This window comes from Camelus dromedarius, chromosome 21 (genome assembly GCF_036321535.1).
Source record: "Camelus dromedarius isolate mCamDro1 chromosome 21, mCamDro1.pat, whole genome shotgun sequence".
NCBI lineage: Eukaryota > Metazoa > Chordata > Mammalia > Artiodactyla > Camelidae > Camelus > Camelus dromedarius.
Window position 1 is genome coordinate 15005085 of NC_087456.1, and position 23510 is coordinate 15028594.

Sequence of the window (23510 nt, forward strand, 5' to 3'; positions counted from 1 at the left end):
ATTTTGTATTTTGCTAGCTCCTAGCCTTGCATACTTGGGATAAATTCCACTTCATTATGACGTATAATTTTTATACATTGTTGGACTTTACTTGCTAGTAGTTTCTTGCAAATTTTTGCACCTATATTTATGGGAAATATTAGTTTGTGGTTTTCTTTTCCTGTAATGTCTTTGTGTGGTTTTGGTTTTAGAGTAACGCTAACCTCACAGATTGAGTTAGGAAGTATTCCTTCTGCTTCTATTTTGTGGAAGAGATTGTATTATTGTAGTATAATTTCCTCTTTAATTGGTAAAAATGAATAATGAATCTATCTGAGGCTGGTGCTTTCTGCTTTAGAAGGTTATTAATTATTGCTTCAATTTCTTTAGTAGATATAGGCCTATTCATATTATGTAACTCTTCTTGTGGGCGTTTTGGCAAGTGTGTCTTTCAAGAAATGGTCCATTTCATCTAGGTTATGAAATTTGTGGTCACAGAATTGTGATTTAGACTTTAATTAGCTTTGTAATTTCCATGGGATCTGAAGTAAAGTGCCCTTTTTTCACTTCCAATATAAGTTATTTGTGTCTTCTCTCTTTTTTCCTACTTAGCCTAGCTGGACACATTGACTTTATTGATCTTTTGAAACAACCAGCTTTCAGCTTTTGGTTGACTTTCTCTATTGAGTTTTAATTTTTAATTTCATTGATTTCTGCTCTAATACATATTTTTTCATCCTGCTTGCTTTGGATTTAATTTCCTTTTTTCTGTTTTTAGTTTCCTCAAGTGAAAACTTAGTTCTTTCTTCTTCTCTAAAATATTCATTTAATGCTATAAACTTCCCTTCAAGCACTGCTTTTGCTGACTCCCACAAATTTTTAAATGTATTTTCATTTTCATTTAGTTCAAAAATTTTAAATGGTCTCTTTGTGTTTTTAATTTGACCCATGTGTTCTTTAGAAGCGTGTTGAGTAATCTCCAAATATTTGGGGATTTTCCGGTTATCTTTCTGTTACTGACTTCTAGTTTAATTCCACTGTGTTCTGATATATTGTATGATTTTTATTGTCCTAAATTTGTTAAGGTGTTTTTTATGGCCCAGAATGTGGTCTATTTTTGTGCATTTTTCGTGTGATTTTGGAAAAATGTGTTGTTGGATAAGGCAGTCTGTAGATATTAATTACACCCAATTGACTGATGGTACTGTTGAGTTCACCAATGCTCTTGCTGATTTTTCTGCCTGCTGGATCTGTCCGTTTTTGATAGAGAAGTGTTGAAATCTTCCAGTTTTATAGTGGCTTTATCTACTTCTCCTTGCAGTTCTATCAGATTTTTGCCTCGTGTGTTTTGACGCTGTGTTGTCAGGCACGTACACATTAAGGATTGTTATGTCTTCTTGGAGAATGAACCCCTTTATGTTATGTAATATCCATGATAAGTTTTCTAGCTCTTAAGTTTGCTTCATCTGAAATTAACATAGCTACTACTGCTTTCTTTTAATTAATGTTAGCAGGGTATATCTTTCTCCACCTCTTTGCTTTACTCTCTCTGTGTCTTTATATTTACAGTGGGTTTCTAGTAGAAACCATATGCTTGGGTCTTCTTTTTTGATCCACTCTGATAATCTCTGTCTTTTAATTGGTATCTTTGTACCATTGTTGTTTAAAGTGATTACTGATATACTAGATTAATAGCTACCATATTTGTTACTGTTTTCTATTTTGTTGCCCTTGTTTTCTGTTCCTAATTTTGTCTTTACTCTTTTTTCTGCTAATTGTGGTTTTAGTTGAGGATTCTATATGATTCTACATAATTCAAAATTTAAAAAAAAGTTTTTAAGTTACCTTCACTTATTTTTCACTAATGCTCTTTGTTCTGTAGATCTGAGATTCTGACATATCACTTTCCTTCTCTCTGAAGAACTTCTTTTAACATTTCTTGCAAGGCAGATCTACTGGCTACAAATTCCCCCAAATTTTGTTTTTTTGAGAAAAGTTGTTCCTTCACTTTTGAAGGAAAATTTCCTGGGATGCAGAAATTTAGGTCAGTGAATTTCTTTGGTTTCAAGACTTCGAATATTTTATTTCATTCTCTACTTGCTACCATGGCTTCCAAAGAGAAGTAGGATATAATTCTTACCTTTGTTCCTCTATATACAGTAAGAGTTTTTTCTTCCCCTCCTCTGGCTTCTTTCAAGATTTTTTTCTTCACCTTTTATTTTCTGCAGTTGTACTGTAATATGCCTAGGTATGGTTTCATTGGCACTTTCCTGCTTGGTGTTCTCTAATCTTCCTGGATCTGTGGTTTGGTGTCTGACATTAATTTGGGGGAAATTCTCAGTCAATATTGCTTCAAATATTTCCCCTGTTCCTTTCTATCTTTCTTCTTCTACTCCATTTCCATTATACCTACGTGACATCTATTGCAGTTGTCCCAAGAATTCTTGGCTATTCTGTTATTTTTTTACAGTATTTTTTCTCCTTGATATTTTTTCTTTTTGATTTTGGAAGTTTCTATTGACATGTCCTCAAGCCCAAGAATCAAAGATTCTTTCCTCAAACATGTCCAGTCTACTAATAAGCCCATCAAAGGCATTCTTCATATATGTGACAGTGTTCTTAATTCCAGTGTTTCTTTTCTTTCTTAGGATTTCCATCTCTCTGCTTATAGTACCCATCTGTTCTTGCATATTATCTGCTATACTGTTAACACCCTTACCATATGAATCATAGCTGTTTTAAACTCAAGGTCTGATATTTGTAACTTCTGCCATACCTGAGCCTGGTTCAGATGCTTCTCTGTCTCTTCAAAGTGTGTTTTTTGCCTTTCATCATGACTTGTCATTTTTTGTTACAAGCTGGACAAAATGTACTGGGTGAATGGAATTCTGGTAAACAGACCTTTAGTAACGTGGTAGGAAGGCCTGGGGTAGGGGTGGGAGAAGTCTTCTAGAGTCCTATGATCAGGTCTCATTCTTTTAGTGAGCCTGTGCCTCTGAGCTGTGGGTATCACAAGTGCCTCTCCACCTCTCATTGCCACACCTTAAGTGAGACACATGGCTAGAGGGTGCTGGAATTGAGTATTTCCTTTCCCCTAAGTCATTTAGGCTCTGATAACATTCCCGTAGATTAGGATCTGGTAAAACAGTTTCTTCTGAGTGCAGACCTAATTATGAAGAACAGAATGCTCTGACATATTTCAAAATGGTTAGTCCCCCTCTGTAGCCCCTGCCAGTTCTTCAAGGGGATTATTTTTTCCCCCCTGATATTCACTGTGGGAACCTCCAAGAGTTTCAGGAAATAAAACACTCAAAAGCGTAAAGACCCCCTGGAATTTTTAAGTCACAGGTTTACCCACGTTGAGCACCAGCAGTCCCTCAGTCATGCTTCGGGTTTTCCTACCTAGGCATTGGTTTCCATGGAGGTTTCTGCCTCTGGGCCTCTGCTCCGGTAAATTGTGCTCCTCTGTATGGTCGATCTCTCCAATTTGGGGGGCAGCTTTTTATCCTGTCACCTCACTTCTTTGAGGGGTCTAAGAAGAGTGTTGAGTTTTCGGTTTGTTCAGATTTTTATTTGTTGTTAGGACAGAGTGGCAACAAGCTGGATCAGAAACTGGACTTCTTAAGCCTAATATTTAATTGGTGAGTATGTTCTTGCTGGCCCCAGCACACTCTGCTCACACCCTCTTGTACTTCCTTATCCCCCTTTGAGATTCCTAGCTCCAACACAAGGACCATGTTCAATCTATTTTAGCTCATCTTAGTAGTTATGATACACAACCATAAAAAATAAAGAAAAAGAAAAATGCAGAGAATTGAGATAAAAAAGAGATAACTTTTTAAAATAAAACTTAGAAATGGATATTATTTGATGTTTCTTTGGTTTGTTTGACAAGGATTTCTTTTTTAGTTAAGAAAATGTTTATGCCTGTCAACTGAAAAAAAACTGCACAACCTAAAAGTTGAGAATTATGTTTTATTCGGTGGACTTACTGAAGACTTAAGCCCAGGATGCAGTCCTCGGATAGTTCTGAGGAACTGTTCTGAAGAGGTAAGGGAGGAGCCAGGATATACAGTTTTTGCAAAAACAAAAACAAAAACACAAACAAAAACAGGTAGTCAAACATCAAAAGATTGCTGCTAATTAAAGAAAATCATGTAGCTCAAGTTAATGAATTTAACAGTACTTTCCATGTATGGGAAGATGCAAGAGTCTGGGTTTACTGAAATTACTCCTTTGATAGGGCCACTGTCTTATTTTTCTCTATCCTGAATCTCCTTAGGGTGCACAGTCAGGGGTGGCTGCAGTGGCTGGTGGCTTGAGGCAGCCTGTTTATCTCCATCCTAAATTCCCCTCAGGGTACACAGGGGTGGGGTGCAGTTAGTGGCTGGTGGCTTTACATCCTTTGTTTACTGAAATAAAATGACAGGTGACATTCTTTGTCCACAAATTGTTTTTAGCCTATTTTGTGTAGCCAGGAATGGTTACATAACCAAGATTTACTAAAAGACTAAAGTAGAGGTCTTTTATAGGTCTTTTCCCCTGTCCTTCAAGAAATACACACTCTGTGGCATAACCTTGCTAAAATATCTCTTAAGACAAGATGCAAGATGGCAAAGTTCTTTTTCTAGCCAGCATGTCATGAATAAAAAAGACAAGGCAACCTGCACTCTCTGAGTGAATCACTAAATCAGCCAAAGGAGAAGGCAGGGCAATGGAAAGACGCTCCTTGCCTAAGATAGTGAATATGAGCATCTCTCCATGTCTGAACGTAGAACCCTGCTCAAAACAGTAAAAAAAAAAAAAAAAAAAAAAAAAAAGTCTCCCTTGAAAATGCTAGCTCTATGGAATTTTGGGTACTAATAGTCTTTATTGTTCATTTTCTTTTAACTCATATAAATGGCTTATCATTTCAATTCGTACATATTTCATTCCTTTTCAGTATATTCATGAAAGTTAAATCTCAGATGAACACTGCACATATGACTTTCAAGAACACTGTAACATCAGACAAAAAACCTACCTAAGCGACCCTCATAGCACCATAGAGAAAAAGAAGATGACAGAAATTGAAGCAGCAGAAGGGGGCAGTAAAACTCAACAGAACACTCTGGAAGATTTTTAATAGGCTTTCTTATTTTCACTTCATACTGAGAATTTTCCAAGAAATTTCAGAGACTAATAATAGAAAGTTTGTAAAACAGAAGCATACATTTGTCTAAAATGTACACAGAAACACTAAATATATACACTAATGAGAGTTACATTTGTACATAATCATAACCTTATTTTTATGGTGTGACATGTCATAGCATAATAATCATAGTACTTTTCCACATAAAACAGGTTTAGTCATTTTGATTTGGTTTAGGACATTTAATATCCTCCCATGACCAGCACCCCAAAATGTACTTATCCATTCTATTTTACTGTCTCTGACTTGTCAAAATTGATGAATAAATATCATAAAAGTTTTTCCTCAAGCCCATAATTGGACTTCCTTTCTAAACTGTACCCAACCTTAAAGTGCTATTTTCTCTTTGAACTATTTTCTGATTGCATAGGAACATGCAACTGTCTCCACTCAATTGTGCTACAGAAGTTACAGATTAAACCGAGCAGTTTAACCAAATAGATGTTTTTAAATTGAATTTCTACTATGAAATGGAGTTCGATTTCTTTAAGTTCCAAGTAGTCTTAATGTGATTATTCTCCAAACCCTGTTTTGTTCTCACCTTTGAATCAGTGTCTTTGCAAACAACAGAGCACATTTCTATACATGGTAGGTATACAATTAAGATCTGATGAGGATGATGATGATGACTTTAAAATGAATTCAGTATTGCAATGTAAAATTTTAGTATCCTATCAGGGTCAGAGTATGGATTCTTACATGGCATTTAACCAAGCTTGAATTAGTAGTCCTAAATATCAACTTAAAATTTAAGTAGATACATCCTACTCTCTTAAATGAAACAGAAAATTGGAATTATTAAAAGGAATTATTTTTTAAAATCTATGCTCTTAGTTGAAATTTCATGTAAGAGTCAGTACAATAAATGGGAGTGTCACAAGTGGAATGATTAAATATGACGAGAGGAGGAGAAAGGCTTCCTGGATGAGATGGAATTTTAGTCATTTGTGTCTCATGTAGAATTAGATAATGTGTACATTAAGCAAAATGGTATAAAAAATGAAATCTAGTGAGTGTCTTTTTTTAAGACCTCTACAAATTGAGGTATCTGGTTGTAGTTTTATTTCAGGTTTTATGCTGTCCTTTTCCATTAAGCATATCTGGTTTAATTGAGCTTTTAATTTTTTACTTCGTTGCTACTTTTTTTTTTTCTAGCATTTCACCCTCACGCACCCCTCTGAACCATTACCAAAAGATAGACGTTAAACAAAAGCTAAGGTCTATTAAGTTCAAAATTGTCAAAATCGCCCTTCCTTTACGTTCTTTCCATCCAAATTCTTCATCAAACTATGTTCCAAAATCAGAACAGAAAACTAGCCCTAATAAGCCCAGATAATTGAAAAGTAAATGTAATGTACTTTAATTCATTGTCACAAGTCACCATCTTGGAAAAGTGGGCAGAAAAGACAAAAAAGCAAACTTTAAAAATCTGCTTTTTTCTATCTGAATCTCCTGTGAAGAGGTATTGACCAAAACAGTGGAAACCCACGCGGCAGAAAAAGAAATGCATTAAGCAGATGTGCTAGACTTCTAGCATCTCTGCAGATTCCGGTCACCTCCGCTTCCCTTGTTCATCAGAGGAGAAAAAATATAGTGGTGACCGCTCGATCTCAAACTGACTATTCACAGGTTAACTGTTCAGGATCAGTATTAAGGAGAGGAATTTACCTTTTCTTCCCCTTTCCAAGAAGCAACGAGGGGGTGGTAGTGTGGAGCGAGGGAGTGGTAGTGTGGAGAACGGTATTTCTTATGTTGAAAACAACTTAGCCATAAAGAGAAGTTACAGATATGTACACTGACTATACCTATTACATTTCATTCCGTCAAGTAAAAATTTTAAATAATTAAAGGTGTGTATGTGTGTGCGGTATACACACGAGGTTAAGGGTCGTGACTAAAATCATCACACGTTTGAAATACATGACATGAGTAAAACATGTCAGCCTTTCTCGGCCTGACCCTCGCGAGTCTGTCCAGACTGTGACTTCTTCAACCCACTAAAGCCTAGGGACCAGACCCGGGGCGGCGGCGCGCGAGGGGATTCCCTAGGCTCCGGAACCTCCCAGTAGCTCCGGTACCTCCCAGCAGCTCTGGTTCCCGGAGAGGAAGCCTAGGGGCCGCCCTTCCTCCCCGAAGAAGATATGCCTCCCCACCGGCTCTCGGAAGCCTGGGTCAAATATTAGGAGGAAGGAAAGGAATCAGGCGCAAAGCCCGGCGCCGGAGGCTGAGAAACTGGAGCAGGGGCGCAGGGAGATGGGAGCGGGGAGGGGGCGGGACCGCTTTGCACCCACCTTGGGGAAGCCGAGCGCAGCTCCCCGGGCTGCCGAATTTCTCAGTTGCGTGGGTACCACCCCCACCCGGGTCTTACGCAATTATTTAAGTAGAGAGAGGGGGAAAAGTTTTGGAGAGGGAGAAGGAAAGGCGGAAAGAAACAGTCATGCCGTCACGTGGGCTTAGTTTTCAAGCATAAAAGGAAGGTCCTCTCCGTTAGCTTCCAGTCAAAGGACTTACAGCGAGCTTCAGAGAACGCCCAAGAACGCCGCACAGCGCCGCCTCCAGTTCGACAGCCCGGAGCCCACACGCCGCAACGCCTCTGCCCGTCGGACCATCAGCCCGCGCCCCGCCCGCCGCGGAGATGCTCGCCCGCGCCCTGCTGCTCTGCGCCGCCCTGGCGCTCTGCGGTGCAGGTGAGTGGGTACCTGGCGCCCCGCGCCCGGTACTCCGCGACTCCATACACCCGCGCTGAGTTTCTGCTCTGACCTCTCCCGGGTCCTCCCGGTATTCTGAACACACTCGGAATACAGAGACTGTATGACTTGGTAAAGATTTGGACTACTTGAGTCCAAATTAGACTGATAGCCCAGCTTTGCCACTAGCTCTGATCATCACAGGCCAGTTACTTAACCCGTCTGAGTCTCACTTTTCTCATCTGCTAAGTAGGAATACCGATACTAATTTGCAGATTGTTTTTATGATAAAACAGGGTCTAATCAATATATGCGAAACGTTTTTGTGTAGTATCTACTGTTATTGAATGAAAATAATTATTTTAAATACCCTAGTTAGTGCTTTCCTACCCCAGGAAAGCCCTGATTATTTTTTAAGATAGGCAAAATATTTTAAAAGCAAGCTGGTTTTACTTTGAAAATTTCCCTAAATTTGGTTTGTTTTTTTTTTAATGTAAATTAACTTATGCCACTTTAATGCTGTAAACCATCCAGTGGCTGCCCTTGGCACATGGAATAAAACCCAGATTTCCATAAGACCCATATAATCTGCCTTTGACTTTTCTGAACTCACCTTCGACCTCCTGCTCACTGCTTCTGCCACACTCTCAAACGTGCCTCAGGACCTTTGTACTTGTTTCCTTATCAGCTTGGAATGCTCTTCCTCTAGATCTTTCTACAGTTGCAGTTTTGACAAAAAAAAAAAAAAAAAAAAAAAAAAAGCTAAATTTTGATTAATGTACTAGACCCATTCACTTTAATTTTTAAAGCCCTACTTCTTTGAGCTTCTTAAAAAGGCTAATTCAGACATCTAAAAAGTTACTAAGAAAAGCTTAGCAACATGATTTCCCTGATGGAATATTCTATTACCTTTATTTAGAATAGGAAGGTGGTATTTCTATATTATAACCATTCTGTGAGGCAAGTTAAAAAAGAAAATTGTTTTCCCATGACTACCTGTATATTTCTTGATTTTTTTTTTATTGTAAGGTTGACTCATAGTAAGTAAAAGAATTCAATGTTTACATCAAGATTAAGACACTGAAGAATGATTTATTTACTGTCCTTACTTCTATTGTAGCAAATCCTTGCTGTTCCAACCCATGCCAGAATCGAGGTGTATGTATGAGCGTAGGATTTGACCAGTATAAGTGTGACTGTACCCGAACAGGATTCTATGGTGAAAACTGTTCAACACGTAAGTTTGTCCATTCAGTGCCCTCATTTAGAATGGTGATATATACAGCTACCACTTTACAGAATTGTCTCTTGTAATGAGTCCTGTTAATTTCTGCCTCCTTTTCTCCCCTCTCATTTCAGCCGAATTTCTGACAAAAATAAAATTATTCCTGAAACCGACTCCAAACACAGTGCACTACATACTTACCCATTTCAAGGGAATCTGGAACATTGTCAATAACATTTCCTTCCTGCGAAATATGATTATGAAATATGTGTTGATATGTAAGTACAAATCTCTAGGGTTTTCAGCTGCCTCAAAGAAAAATGTACTTGATAAAACTTTAGATTTTTAAACCAAATCCAAAACATTTAAATATGCCTTTTTGGTTTGCCTTACTGGCCAAAAGTACTGACAACTCAGGCCCTTCCAGTTTATAAAGTTCTGTCTCATGGTCAGAATTCTACTTAAAAATCCTGCATACCTCTGCTAACCTTCACTTTTCTTACCAATTTGTGAAGGAAGTGTGATCCAGTTGTTTACTGAATGCCCAAGGGCCACAGAATTGCACTCATTAAAATAAGTGGATAATTTGGATTGGGGTCAGCAAGAAAATAACTTTTTATTTCTAAAGTGAGTGCCAAGCCCAGAGATTCTTCTCATAGGCCTCTTGAATTGTAAGTGCATGCCTATTTGAAAAATCAAGATGGTAGACTGTAATGCCTTCTGATAAAGTATGTATACTTTATCAAAGATGCATTTTAATGAATCATTCTTTCCTTTTCGAGTACAGGTGGCACTTAGGCTTTAAAGTATAATTGTTTTAAAATAGAGGATCTTTCTTGGAATTAAATTCATTCTCTGGCAAATTAAATGCGCCACTTTGCACACTTTACAATAAAAATAAACATTGATTTACCTTGTGTATGGAAACAAATAACAATGGGATTTTTTTGGTTTTCTTCCCCCCCTTGGAAATTTCAGCAAGATCACATCTGATTGACAGCCCACCAACTTACAATGCACACTATGGCTATAAAAGCTGGGAAGCCTTTTCTAATCTCTCCTATTATACAAGAGCTCTTCCTCCTGTGGCTGACGACTGCCCAACACCCATGGGTGTGAAAGGTGAGTGAGAGGAAGCAGTTAGAGATATATTCATTGGATTCTGGGATTGGATTGCTACCTAGAAAATTAGACCCTAAACTATCATTTATTTGTTAATAAAAACATATGAATATCTCATAGGAGAGTCTTTTGAAAGTATGAATCTATGTAAAACAATTCCATGAAAGTGAATGGGCATTTTGGTGTAATGTCATGATGTTTTCAAATTCTTTCATTAAAACCGAGTTAGTACTAGTTAAAGAAAAGTATTCAGTAAGAAGTTGTCCCTTGTATCTTTGAACTTCCATTTATATTATGACTCTGTTCACAATTGTATTTCTCTTGGCTTTCTCATTTTTCAGGGAGGAAAGAGCTTCCTGATTCAAAAGAAGTTGTGGAAAAATTACTTCTGAGAAGAAAGTTCATCCCTGACCCCCAGGGTACAAATATGATGTTTGCATTCTTTGCCCAGCACTTCACCCATCAGTTTTTCAAGACAGATCATAAGCGAGGACCAGCTTTCACCAAAGGACTGAACCATGGGGTAAGACAGAGTTAAATCAGAATTATACTAAATCATAGTGAAGTGTTAACACTAAGGCCATGTATATATTTACCATACCAAATAATTGACCCTCTTTTTAAAAATGTCCTACCTAAAAAAGCCTTAACAGAATTTCCATTTTAATTCACTAGTTTAGTAAAAATATACATACACACACACACCCACACACACTGACATATATAAAGATATTATTTGCAATTTGGCTCATACTTTTAGTTTAAAATATTGGCACTGCAAAAAGTTACATTCAAAAACATTTACACCCTGATTATCTTGCTTTATTATAAGATGAGATTTTTGCAGCATTATTATCTCTTGGATTTCAATGATATAGCTTTAACTTATTAATTAGAGTTTTTATCAGTAATACATTTTATGATGCTTTTAAAAAGAATACCACATAATTATAGTGAAGCATATGATGTAGGTTCCATATGAGACAATAATACCTTTAAACGTTGGAGACATATATAGGTTTGTAGCTTCAGTGGATAAGTAAGTTAAAATTTATTATTGTGGCTATGAAAAAAATGTGTGTTGTTGAAAACTTTTAATTAAAGTAAACTCATCAAATTATTTAGTGATAAATACATCATAGACATTTTATATAAGAACAACTTCAAAACAACAAATTGAAATTTTTCCATTATCTTCTAGGTGGACTTAAATCATGTTTATGGTGAATCTTTGGAGAGACAGCATAAATTACGTCTTTTCAAGGATGGAAAAATGAAATATCAGGTTTGTTCCATTTAAATGTTAAGAATTAGTTATGACTCACCACCTACCAATATTCAAAATCTCTAATGATTGAAATTTGTTTCTTACCTCTTTTTTATTACTGTTTTTTTTTAGGTAATTGGTGGAGAGGTGTATCCTCCAACAGTCAAAGATACTCAGGTCAAGATGATCTACCCTCCTCATGTTCCTGAACACCTGCAGTTTGCTGTGGGGCAGGAGCTCTTTGGTCTGGTGCCTGGTCTGATGATGTACGCCACAATCTGGCTGCGGGAACACAATAGAGTGTGTGATGTGCTTAAGCAGGAGCATCCAGAATGGGATGATGAGCGGTTGTTCCAGACGAGCAGGCTCATACTGATAGGTAAAGCAAGAAGAGAAAATCATTTAAACAAAACTCTCTTTGCTAGGTTTTCTCTAATTCTGAGGAACATAGTAAATGTAAGATCATGTGCTCTGTATTAATTTGATCCTTGAGCTTGAGTGGTGATATATCTACCTTTTGTTTTGATGATAAAAAGGAAAACATAGAAAGTGAAGGAATGGCTAATTAATAAAACTGCACTTCAGTGTGGCTTGACAGTTTGTGAGCAGAAAGAATTCATGTTCTCAATTTTGTGTGCGTGCCCACAGGAGAAACTATTAAGATTGTGATTGAAGACTATGTGCAGCACTTGAGTGGCTATCACTTCAAACTGAAGTTTGACCCAGAGCTACTTTTCAACCAACAATTCCAGTACCAAAACCGTATTGCTGCTGAATTTAACACACTCTACCACTGGCATCCCCTTCTGCCTGACAGCTTTCAGATTGGTGACCAAGAGTACAACTATCAGCAGTTTATCTACAACAACTCTATCTTACTAGAACATGGTGTCACCCAGTTTGTTGAATCATTCAGCAGGCAAATTGCTGGGAGGGTAAGCATTATTATTGAAAAACAAAACAAAACAAAGGACTGCAACAGAAATTATTTTTCTTAAACTTACTAAAAGAGTAATGTGCTAGTAAAATTTTCTCCTTGAAATAAGAAGTCTAAGACATAAGCTAGATTATAATATAATGTTACCATTAACATCTAGATTATAGAGATATTCTATAAATACTTCACACTTGAATAATTTGTGAGCGGGGAGCCTCAGTCTTACCTACCTCGTACCCAAGGGATGTTCTTAGAGTGGAAATCATAAATATGCTTAAAACTCATATTCTACAATTTAATTCATTTTCCACAGGTTGCTGGTGGTAGGAATCTACCAGCTGCAGTACAGACAGTAGCAAAGGCCTCAATCGACCAGAGCAGAGAGATGAAATACCAGTCTTTTAATGAGTACCGCAAACGATTTCTACTGAAGCCCTATGAATCATTTGAAGAACTTACAGGTGAGAAAGTTTCTAAACTTCTTAAAAGAATCAGGGACAAATGGAAACAACAGAGTAGTTGAAAGCAAATTGAGCAAAGGGGTAAAATTATTTTTTTGACTTCGTGAAAGTTTTACACTGTATCTCTGTCAATGTCACCTTCACAGGAGAGAAGGAAATGGCTGCAGAGTTAGAAGCGCTCTATGGTGACATTGATGTCATGGAACTGTATCCTGCCCTTCTGGTAGAAAAGCCTCGTCCAGATGCCATCTTTGGGGAGACCATGGTAGAAGCTGGAGCACCATTCTCCTTGAAAGGACTGATGGGTAATCCTATATGTTCTCCTGAGTACTGGAAGCCCAGCACTTTTGGTGGAGAAGTAGGTTTTAAAATCATCAACACTGCCTCAATTCAGTCTCTCATCTGCAATAATGTGAAAGGCTGTCCTTTTACCTCATTCAGTGTTCAAGATCCACAGCTCACCAAAACAGTCACCATTAATGCAAGTTCTTCCCACTCTGGACTAGATGATATCAACCCCACAGTACTACTAAAAGAACGTTCAACTGAACTGTAGAAGCCTATTGATCATATTTATTTATTTATATGAACTATTTCTTTTAACTTAATTATTTAATATTTATATTAAGCTCTGTTACTTAACATCTTCTGTTAAGGAGAAAGGGGTCATACTTGTGAAGATTTTCATGTTGATTTTAAAGATGTCTTTTCAAGTTCAAGGGGAAAACAGTTTTCATTCTTTTGTACAAGCCAATGGGAAATGCGTGACATCTTTTTACTTGAATTTCAACTTATAATAAGAACAAAAGCTAAGATGTTTGAACATTTAAGTGCTGTTACAAGATGACGAAATGCTGCACATTTCTTTCTACACTATTGATATTTCCAGGATATCTTCCATTTTATGTGAGAAGCAACTACCTGCTCACTGATCCTTTTATGATCATCTTTTAGCCATTTTGCTAAGAGAAATTCTCTTCTGATCAGTCTGCTTCTTGTATTTTGCCTTCCTGGTTTTAAGATCTGAATTTGTCTTTCTTTAGATTCTGTCTATATTTTCTTATCTGAACTTTTGCAAGCTTTCAGGAAAACCTCAGCTCAGGACTACTATTTTGTTCCTCTTAAGAGGAATAAAAGGGGAAAAAAAACTTACAAAGAGCCTTTATGAAAAGGTATACATTCATTTTAAGTGAAAGGCAGAGAACTTCACAAATAATTTTTAACCATGTGTAACCAAAGAAGCCTTATAGAGGCTAACACCTTAGAACTATAGGGAGTTCTTGACAGCAAGGAAGTTATTCCTATTCTAATGAATGTCCTTTCTCATTTAAAAACAAAACCAAACACTGAATAGTTCCCAGGAAGATAATGCTTCTTTTCCACATCTCATGGTCAGCTGACATTTTCTGGTACTGTATATTAATTTAATTTATTGAGGACTCTTATTTATGTTTTATTAGGATGGTTATTGTTATAAACTGGGTTTAAGGCTGCAATCATTGATTTTTGCATTATGTCAGAATCAATGTATCTTTCGGGATTACCTCTATAAATTAATATTACTACAAGATAAATGATTGGATTAAGATTTGTGAATAAATTTTTAGGAATCCAACTCTGGTATATTGAGATGTAAGGTTGGAATTTATGTCTTTAAGGTTTACCTATACACCAGCCCACAGAGAACATTGTGTTCCATTGGCCTGGATGTGCTGTAAGACTGACGTTTTGTACATTTTTGAAGGACCTGTGGGTGTTTCATGAATTCATTCAACCGTAACTTTCTGGGGAAGACAGTCTGCAAAGCACTGTGGGTCTTAATATTATCCAGCACTGATTACAGATAACATCAGTATTTATGTAAATAATTGAAAAGCATGCCTCTTTGGCAGAGGAAGAAAATGAAAGTTCATTATAGAGAAATAACTCAGGGGAACTTTTAAGATTTTATATTAAACATAAAAGGGGTTATGGTTAAGAAAGTCAGTAGTAGAAGGGCTTGTATAAAAAACTATCAACTTCACTGATTAAAAAACCTGATTTAAAAGAATAAAATAAAAATAAAAAAACTGATTTGTTAATATCTGACTGAATCTGGGAATTTGGAATATGTATTGAATGCTTTGGTGCCTCAGACAAATGTATGATTAAATTAATTTATGTAAAATTAAGTTGAAACAAATGTCTGTTTATTTTTGTACTATTTAAGAATTGAAAAATCAGTTCTAAAATAAATTTTACTTGTTTCTGCATATCTTTGTCATATGATATGATTTCTCTAAAGCGTTGTTATATTCAAAATAGATCACTGTTTTGTATTCTCCTGTCTATTCCAAACTGGACCTGCCCTTAATGAAATGGTTCTGCCTTCAGTCATACAGAGGCTTCCTAGGGTCACTATTGATAATCTTTTATTCATTCAACATTGTATTAGAAAACCTGTGCTTTGTGCTGTAGGAGACAGCAACATACTTGTTTTCATTGCTTCATCTTAGAAGAAAAAAAACCAAGTACAAAAAAGTCAAAGAACAAGATGAGTTACTAAGGAGGTACAGAGTTAAAAGTTCAAAGAGGGAGAGATTACACTCAGTTGAGCAAGTCATTGATACCTAGTACATTGTCTTTCCTACTCTACTCTTGACATCTTGGGGGTTTCAATGTCCACATGGACCATGTATTTAAAATCCTGCCTGGCCTCTCTGCCTTGTCCTTCTCCATTCCAGTGTTGCCTTCTTCTACCATATTTCCCATGATTATACATACTTCTATCTCATCATTAATTACTGCACCATTTCCAAAAACTTGATTTCAATCATTTTCCTTTATTACCAACACTTCCAGCTCACCTATTTTAGTACTCACACTAACATCTAACTCTTCAGTTTCACTGAATCTATTGATGTCTCAAACCTCATCACTATTTTTCACTTCCTATTTTATTTCCTTCCTTATGCATGTAACTCAGATTCCATTGCCCATTTTTAGACTTACTCCCTCATTTCCCAGTCTACTCTCCCTCCATTAAGTAGAATGTATTTCAGCAGTCTATGTGAATTTGCTCAGAATAATAAAATGGCCAAATTGTCTATGAGCTGACCCCATGGGAAAAACTTCAGAAAATAGATTGTTATTTGATAAAATAAAGCACACAGGGACAGTTATCCTCAGTTCACTTACCAATCAGTTTCATCCTAACTGACTCATCACTGAAAACACAGAAGCAGCTTGGACTGGTCCTGTGCCTCAGCCTCTAGTGCTTTGGCTTCTCCTGCCTCTATGTCTCTGTACAATGGACTCTGTCCAGATAGCATTCACTTGCCCTTTCATGTTCCTGATTGTTCCCAACAGACGATGTGGAAGCATCATGGTGTGGCTTTTTCCCTGGCTGTTACTCAGTATCTGTTCAGATGGCAACATTCACAAAACACAGGGTGGGGTATGTTTTGCACGCTCTTGAAGGAGTGGAAAACACTTACATAGTACTCTGAAAAAAGCAAGGAAAAAAGGCCAATGGGTAAACAATCTTATCCTCAAACAAAAAAAAATAGTTGGAGATGATGCAAAGGACAAGAATGTCTCTTTTCACCCACACCCTGAAATCTACCATTTAAAATGTCTGTTTTCTGTAACATTATCATGGTATTGTTTTACTTAGACTTGACTTACCACTATTGAGAAATATTCTAAATATTGAGTTATATGAATTGCTGTTTAAGTCAGAAAATGCCTGCTTTTAAAGAGAGAGAGAGATTTTGAATGTTAGAAACAATATAATTGTATTAAAGTTCCAACTTTGGGGAGTTCAACACCAACTAGATTGATTCAGCTCTCCCTTTTCTCCTATTAATTCTTTTAAGAGATGTTATATATTATAAACAGTCTTAATAAAGTGAATTCACATAAATAGGTTAATTTAGAATATGACTTCTATTTTATGTTTAGAAATTTACAGCATCACTTGAAATAGTTGGACATATCCTTGGGAATTATAAAACAATTGTGAATTTCTAAGGTAAATTACTTAATTTAGATCTTACAAGTCAAGAACATGACTTCTCACATCCTGATGATAATACCATGGTGGTGGACTGGCTAGATGCTTGCAGCCAGGGTATGGGCTTTGGAGTTGGGCAAATCTGGGCTCTGCCACTTTCTAGCAGTGTGGTTAATAAGAGCCCCATCTTGAAAAGGTTATGAAAACAGTACTACCTACTGTATTCCTAGCCCAGGATTGACATACAATTTAAGGTAGTTATTTTTATTTTTCTATTTCAAACAATAACTTAAGGCAAATGACTTTTCAAGTTTTTCATTCCTCTAATTATACAGTAAATAACTGTTGATAATAATATTGCATTGAGAAAGCAGAGAAAGTAGAAGTAATTTGATGTTCTAATAATGGCTTTCTGTGACATCAAGAACCAGGAATCTCTCTGGGTTTCATTTGCTTCAGTTATACCATGAGAAGTTTTAGAGACGGCTACAAAATTCCTCTTCTCATATATGACTCCTAAATTAACTTAATATCCACATATCCTGTGGTAACAAAATAAATCTTGGTTTCTCAGATGGTTTAATGTGTATAAGAGACCAGGGATAAGAAGCTTTACAGCTCAGGAAAGGTCTTCCCTGTCATACTATTATACAGAACATTAATTAGGGCACTTAATTTTTTAACTTCCTAGCTGTTGTTAGAATCATGTATCCCTACCCAAAGTTGTCCAAGTCCTAATCCCCAGAATTTTCACATATTACACAACAAAGAGGAATAAAGGCCGCAGATAGAATTAAGGTTGCTAATCATCTGACTTTAAAATAGAGCTTATCCTGGATTACCCAATGTAATCATAAGAGTCCTTAAATGTGAAAGAGGAAGGCGGAAGAGTCAGTGTCAGAGTGACGCAATGTGAGAAAGACTTGACTGGCTATTACTGGCTTTGAAGATGAAAGGGGCCAGGGATGCAGGAGTGTGGGCAGCCTCTAGGAGGTGGAAAAAGCAAGAAAACTTATTCTTCCCTAGGGTTTCCAGAAAGGAATATGCACCTCCATTTTAGCCCAACAGGAGCCATTTAGGACTTCTGAACTACCTACTGAACTACCTACTGAACTATAAGATAATAAATTTGTATTGGTAAAACCACTAAGTTTAGGTAATCTGTTACAGCAGCAATAGGAGACTAATACAGAAGTCAACGTGGATGAGAGAAGAACAGACTGGGAGTCATGGGACCCACCTCTTATCATGGGAAGTATGTGCAAATCACTCAACAAAAATATATGCAGTAAATCATGTAGTGCATTTTGAGCTCAGTCTCCTATTACATTTTAATGTTACAGTCTCTTTTGGACATGCTTCTGGCATTCCACGTAGACTGGCAGGTGTGGGCTTCTTGATTCAAGGTCCTTATTACTTGTTTCTTTTAGATCCTGTTTTATGAATTCACTTTAAGTACAGTCTTTAATCCCATAAAGTTATCACTAAATTACTTCAGAGACTTCCTTTTTTTTTTTACTTTTCTCTGCAAATACTAGCTATAGAGTTGATTCACCATCTTTTTTGCCTGTGCGCTCACCCTCTGCTGTATCTCTGTTGGGATCCACTCTAATCTATATTGTGTGTAGGCTGGAGGGAGATTTTTAAAAAGAATGTATAATTTCTTATTGGAATTAAAATTGAAAATGAAAGCCTCAACTTGTCCACTTTCAAAATAAGTGCAACAGTATCAGATTTTTTCCTTTCCCAATATAATGTCAGCTCAGAATAAGAAAAAACTGGTCAGATACTTCATGCCCAATATCCTTCAGCTTCAATAAGATCCAGAAGGAGGAAGCAAGTCAAACTGAGGATTATCATGACATGGTGAAATGAAAAAATGATAGTTTTTAGAGTTAGAGAAACTTGTATGCTCAATAAATTTACTCCTCTCCAACTCCTTCTTATAAATCTCCCTTTCACTAAGTCATTATTACAGAATCATGATATTCATTTTTTCATTCTTAGCATGAGCTTCATCCTATTTGGGAACTCCAAAATACTCCTTACTGAAGACATACAAATAGCCAATAGACACATGAAAAAATGCTCAGTATCATTAATTATCAGAGAAATTCAAATCAAAACTACAAGGTATCACCTCACACCAGTCAGAATGGCCGTCATTCAAAAGTCTATAAACAGTAAATGCTAGAGAGAGTGTGGAGAAAAGGGAACCCTCCCACACTGTTGATGGGAATGTAGTTTAATACAGCCATTATGGAAAACATTACGGAGATTCCTCAAAAAACTAAAAATAGACTTACCATATGATCCAACAATCCCACTCCTAGACATATATCCAGAGGGAACCTTAATTCAAAAAGATACGTGCACCCCAATGTTCATAGCAGCAATATTTACAATAGCCAAGACATGGAAACAATCTAAATGTCCATTGATAGATGACTGGATAAAGAAGCTGTGGTATATTTACATAATAGAATACTACTCAGCCATAAAAAAAAGAATAAAATAATGCCATTTGCAGCAACATGGATGGACTTGGAGATTGTCATTCTAAGTGACGTAAGCCAAAAAGAGAAAGAAAAATACCATATGATATCACTTATATACAAAATCTAAAAAAAAAAAGACACAAATGAACTTATTTACAAAATAGAAACAGACTCACAGACATAGAAAACAAACATGGTTACTGGGGGTAAGGGGGTGGGAAGAGATAAATTGGGAGTTCGAGATTTGCAGATACTAACTACTATATATAAAATAGATAAACAAGTTTATATTGTATAGCACAGGGAACTATATTCAAAATATTGTAGTAACCTATAATGAAAAAGAATATGAAAATGAATATATATGTATATGTATGACTGAACTATTATGCTGTACACTAGAAATTGATACACTGTAAACTGATTATACTTCAATTTAAAAAAAGAAAAGAAAAAGAAAAAATAATAAATTTTTAAAACAAAACAAAAAAAAAACAAAACCCAAAACAAAACAAAATACTCCTTACTGGTTTTTGGCTGAGTGGATATGCTTCATCTAGCATTGAAAAGACTTACAAGTGAGAAGACTAAGTTACTCTGGTAGGAGAGAGAAAATTACTGCTTAGTGAGTAGATGGGCACTTTTGCTGTCATAGACTATTTTGAGGATCTGCTAAAAGCTAAACACCTAAAACAAAAGATAACACAAAAATTATCATAAAACTTCTGATAGTTCTTAAGCCCTTGAGCAAAATCCAAGTTAAGAAGCTAGGGCAGTGGATTCTCACGCAGTGAAAGGGAATTAGTAACAACCTGGAAAAGACTTAAGAGAATTACACAAGAAAATAGGGTAGTAATGTCATAGAAAGAACTTTCAATTGAGAAGCTACTAAGAGACAGTGTTATGAGTTAAATGTTTGTGTCCCTTGAAAATTCATATGTTGAGGTTCTAACCCCAAGTATGGTTGAACTTACTTCTAAGGAAGTAACTAAGGTTAAATGTGATTATAAAGTCAGGGTTCTGATCTATTGGCGCCCTTGTAAGGAGAGACACTACATGGTACATCCAGACAATGGAATATTACTCAGCACTAAAAAGAAATGAGCTATCAAGCCATGAAAAGACATGGATGAACCTTAAATGCATATTACTAAGTGAAAGGGAGCCCTCTATAAACCAGGAAGAAAGTTTTCATCAGAAACCAAATTGGCTAGCACCTTGATCTTGTACTTCTCAGCTGTCAGACCTGTGAGAAATAAACTTCTGTTCTTTAAACCACCCAGTCTGTGGAATTTTGTTATGGCAACCCTAGCAGACTAACACAACTGAATAATCCCTAAGGTGCTAGTATCACTTCTATTTCCATAATGTCATAAATCTCTGATTAGTCCAGTTTGGGGGCCATTACAAGAAACAACTAGAAATGGGCAATCTTTGCATCTTTCATAAAATGATCTGTTGGGGTATCAGACATTCAGCTGTCTATATTTGGTAGACTTCACTATCTCTCTTTGTATCACTTTTACAAATGAGGAAAAAATATGCACTAGGCTGATTAAAGATGATCATTTAAGGAAGAATAAGGCATCATTTAAAATGTCTTTCAATGTATTGCTATAACACAGTTCTTGACACAAGAGTTATAACCAAGCACAGAAATAATTGAAGAAAAAAGTGAAAAACGACATATAGCTTTAAGCACACCTTAATTTTTTGGGAGGAACTTAATGTTAACTGTGTCCACATATACAGTTTCATTTATAAATAGTCATACAATTTAATTATTGTTAGAAAAATAAGTTTGACCTTGTTTTGACCTGTTATAAAATTTCACTACACATTGTGAGATATATAGATCTGCACACATTTTATGGAATTTTTATCATCATTGGATTTAAACTCAATACATTCTCAAAGATAATTTGATATTGCCTACCATAATTAGGAATGATGATTTTTTTCCAAAATAATTAAGAAATAAAAACCAAATAAGTCTAAAGAAGAAACCAAGAAGAGAAAGACAAAAGAAGATAAAACAAAAATTGAGCTAAATCTGTTCTTTGACAAGGACTTTTTCAGAATGTTTTCTATTAAGTGGTTTTGAACAACCTAATTTGTGATGGCCTGGAGAATAGACAAAAGACAAAGAGATTGCCCAAAGATGATTGTTGCCTAGAATAGTTCAGAGTGAAAATCATCCCCATAATGTCAAAATATATTTCTGCTAAAGCAATTCTATCTAGCACGAAAGTTGTATGGCCCAGATAAACAGACGGATCTCCAAGAATAAACATTTCTAAATTAGGCACAGGTTGACGCTGGCTACAATATTCTTCTTTCTCAATTAAATGGGAAAGGGCTCAAACTAGAATGAAATTCTGAATTGTTGTAATGAGATGTGGAGTTTCTCTAACATACAAATCTTTAATAAATAAATATGCCTCTGATGTCTGGCCGTAGATAACAATGGCTTTACTCGTATAACGTAGAAAGTATCATAACAAGAGTAAAGTAATCCAGGGTTTTGTGAGTCAAATTAGTGTACTCTCCATAATAGTCAGGGTTCTCCAGAAAGACAGAACTAGTAGGAGATATAAACATATATATACACCTTCCACAATGCCAGTTAATTGTAAAATGCTATCAACCATAAAATACTAGTTTCTGGTATATAAAAAGCAAACATAAAATGTGCATCTAAGAATCTATAAAATAGTGTTACAAAATTCATACTTACTGTTTAAGATTCATTGCCTGAAGAAATTACTTCAGGAACAAGAGAGCAAGGGCCTGGAAATCTCATAAAATATGACAAAATGTGAAAGAAACCTGTAGCCTTATTGATGCTTCTAAATTACTGGAGAGAATATGTTACCAAAAAGGTTGTGTTCTTTTGTAGTTTAGAAAGAGGTGACCCAACAACAAAAATGTTCCTGCAGCATTGTTGGCACAGTTTTAGGGTAAACCAGAACTCTGATCCTCTGGGGGATTGTATTCCCAGAGCACCAAGTTAATAGAAGTAAATGCTCCTGCATCTGTGAATATACTAAGAAACTGAACCTTATATTTTATCAAGGAGAAAAACAGAGTTACAATATTGAATGAATGCCAGCAGACTATTGAATTTTTAATTTGTAGAAGATAAAAACTGCTTTTAAAAAATATGTATACGTGTGTGAGTGTGTGTGTATTATATATAAAAATCAGCCTGCATTTTCACGACGGGGACTAGAATTCAGTAGAACTGAAAGAATTCATGTATCAAATGGTCTCCCCAGGATGTTTCCTTAATTTAAAGCAGTTAATTCAATCTACTCAAACCATATGGGTTCCTGGACCCATTAGGGAGAATCCTAATGTCCACAAATATTGAGTGAATGTTAAAGGACTACGAAGACAGAAGAAGAAACAAACTTCAAGATTGAATGGACGGAGGTATATACTAGGAGGATCACTTTTACTGCATGTTATGAGAGGAAAAAAATAAAATCTAAAATCTGCACCAATTATGGGCACTGATCAAAAACATGTGACCACCCACAAAGAACTAGAATACAAATCTGTTTCATTATTACTTTGGTAGGGTTTTTTGGGTAGTGTGGAGTAGGGGAGGCAAGTGTGAAAGTTTTAGGTAAAAGGTAGGAGTGCAAATGTTTATAAAGGAACATAAGCAAAATGAGTTCTTAAGTAACTTCCTTTGAATGACTCTGACTAATCTTGCCAGTGTTTTCTTGGCATTCAAGTAATCTTTATCAACCCAGGAAGTGGGTCAGGCAGACCTAGGGCAGACAAGACAATCAGTTGGTATAAACAATTGGAAGACTTCTTCTGTAAATCAGTAGGGGGCTTGTAAAATTTCTTAGACTTAAAAGGTTGCTTAGAATATGAAAACAAATATATGTATGTATATGTATGACTGGGACATTATGCTGTTCAGCAGAGATTGACACATTGTAACTGATTATACTTCAATTAAAAAAAAATTTTTTTAAGGTTGCTTGTCATATGTCACAGCCTTTCCCTACCTTTTCATCTTCCTTTAGCCTGAATTCACTGATACAATTAGGTATGCACACAAATTAAGAGATTGAAATATGAAAGAACAGTCAGTTTAGTAGGAAAGTGGAGATTTTCAACACTACGGAA

At 36.0% G+C, this 23510-nt stretch overlaps 1 protein-coding gene across 1 annotated transcript; it reads left to right on the forward strand.

The window, feature by feature from the left end:
- The first annotated feature begins 7572 nt into the window (after positions 1–7572).
- PTGS2 (prostaglandin-endoperoxide synthase 2) lies at positions 7573–15124 on the forward strand. Its single transcript, XM_010992100.3, has 10 exons — positions 7573–7860; positions 8981–9097; positions 9220–9363; positions 10064–10207; positions 10549–10730; positions 11409–11492; positions 11607–11853; positions 12123–12409; positions 12725–12872; positions 13019–15124. The coding sequence occupies exons 1-10, from the start codon at positions 7809–7811 to the stop codon at positions 13426–13428; spliced, it is 1815 nt and encodes a 604-aa protein (XP_010990402.1). The 5' UTR covers positions 7573–7808; the 3' UTR covers positions 13429–15124.
- Positions 15125–23510: the final 8386 nt, after the last annotated feature.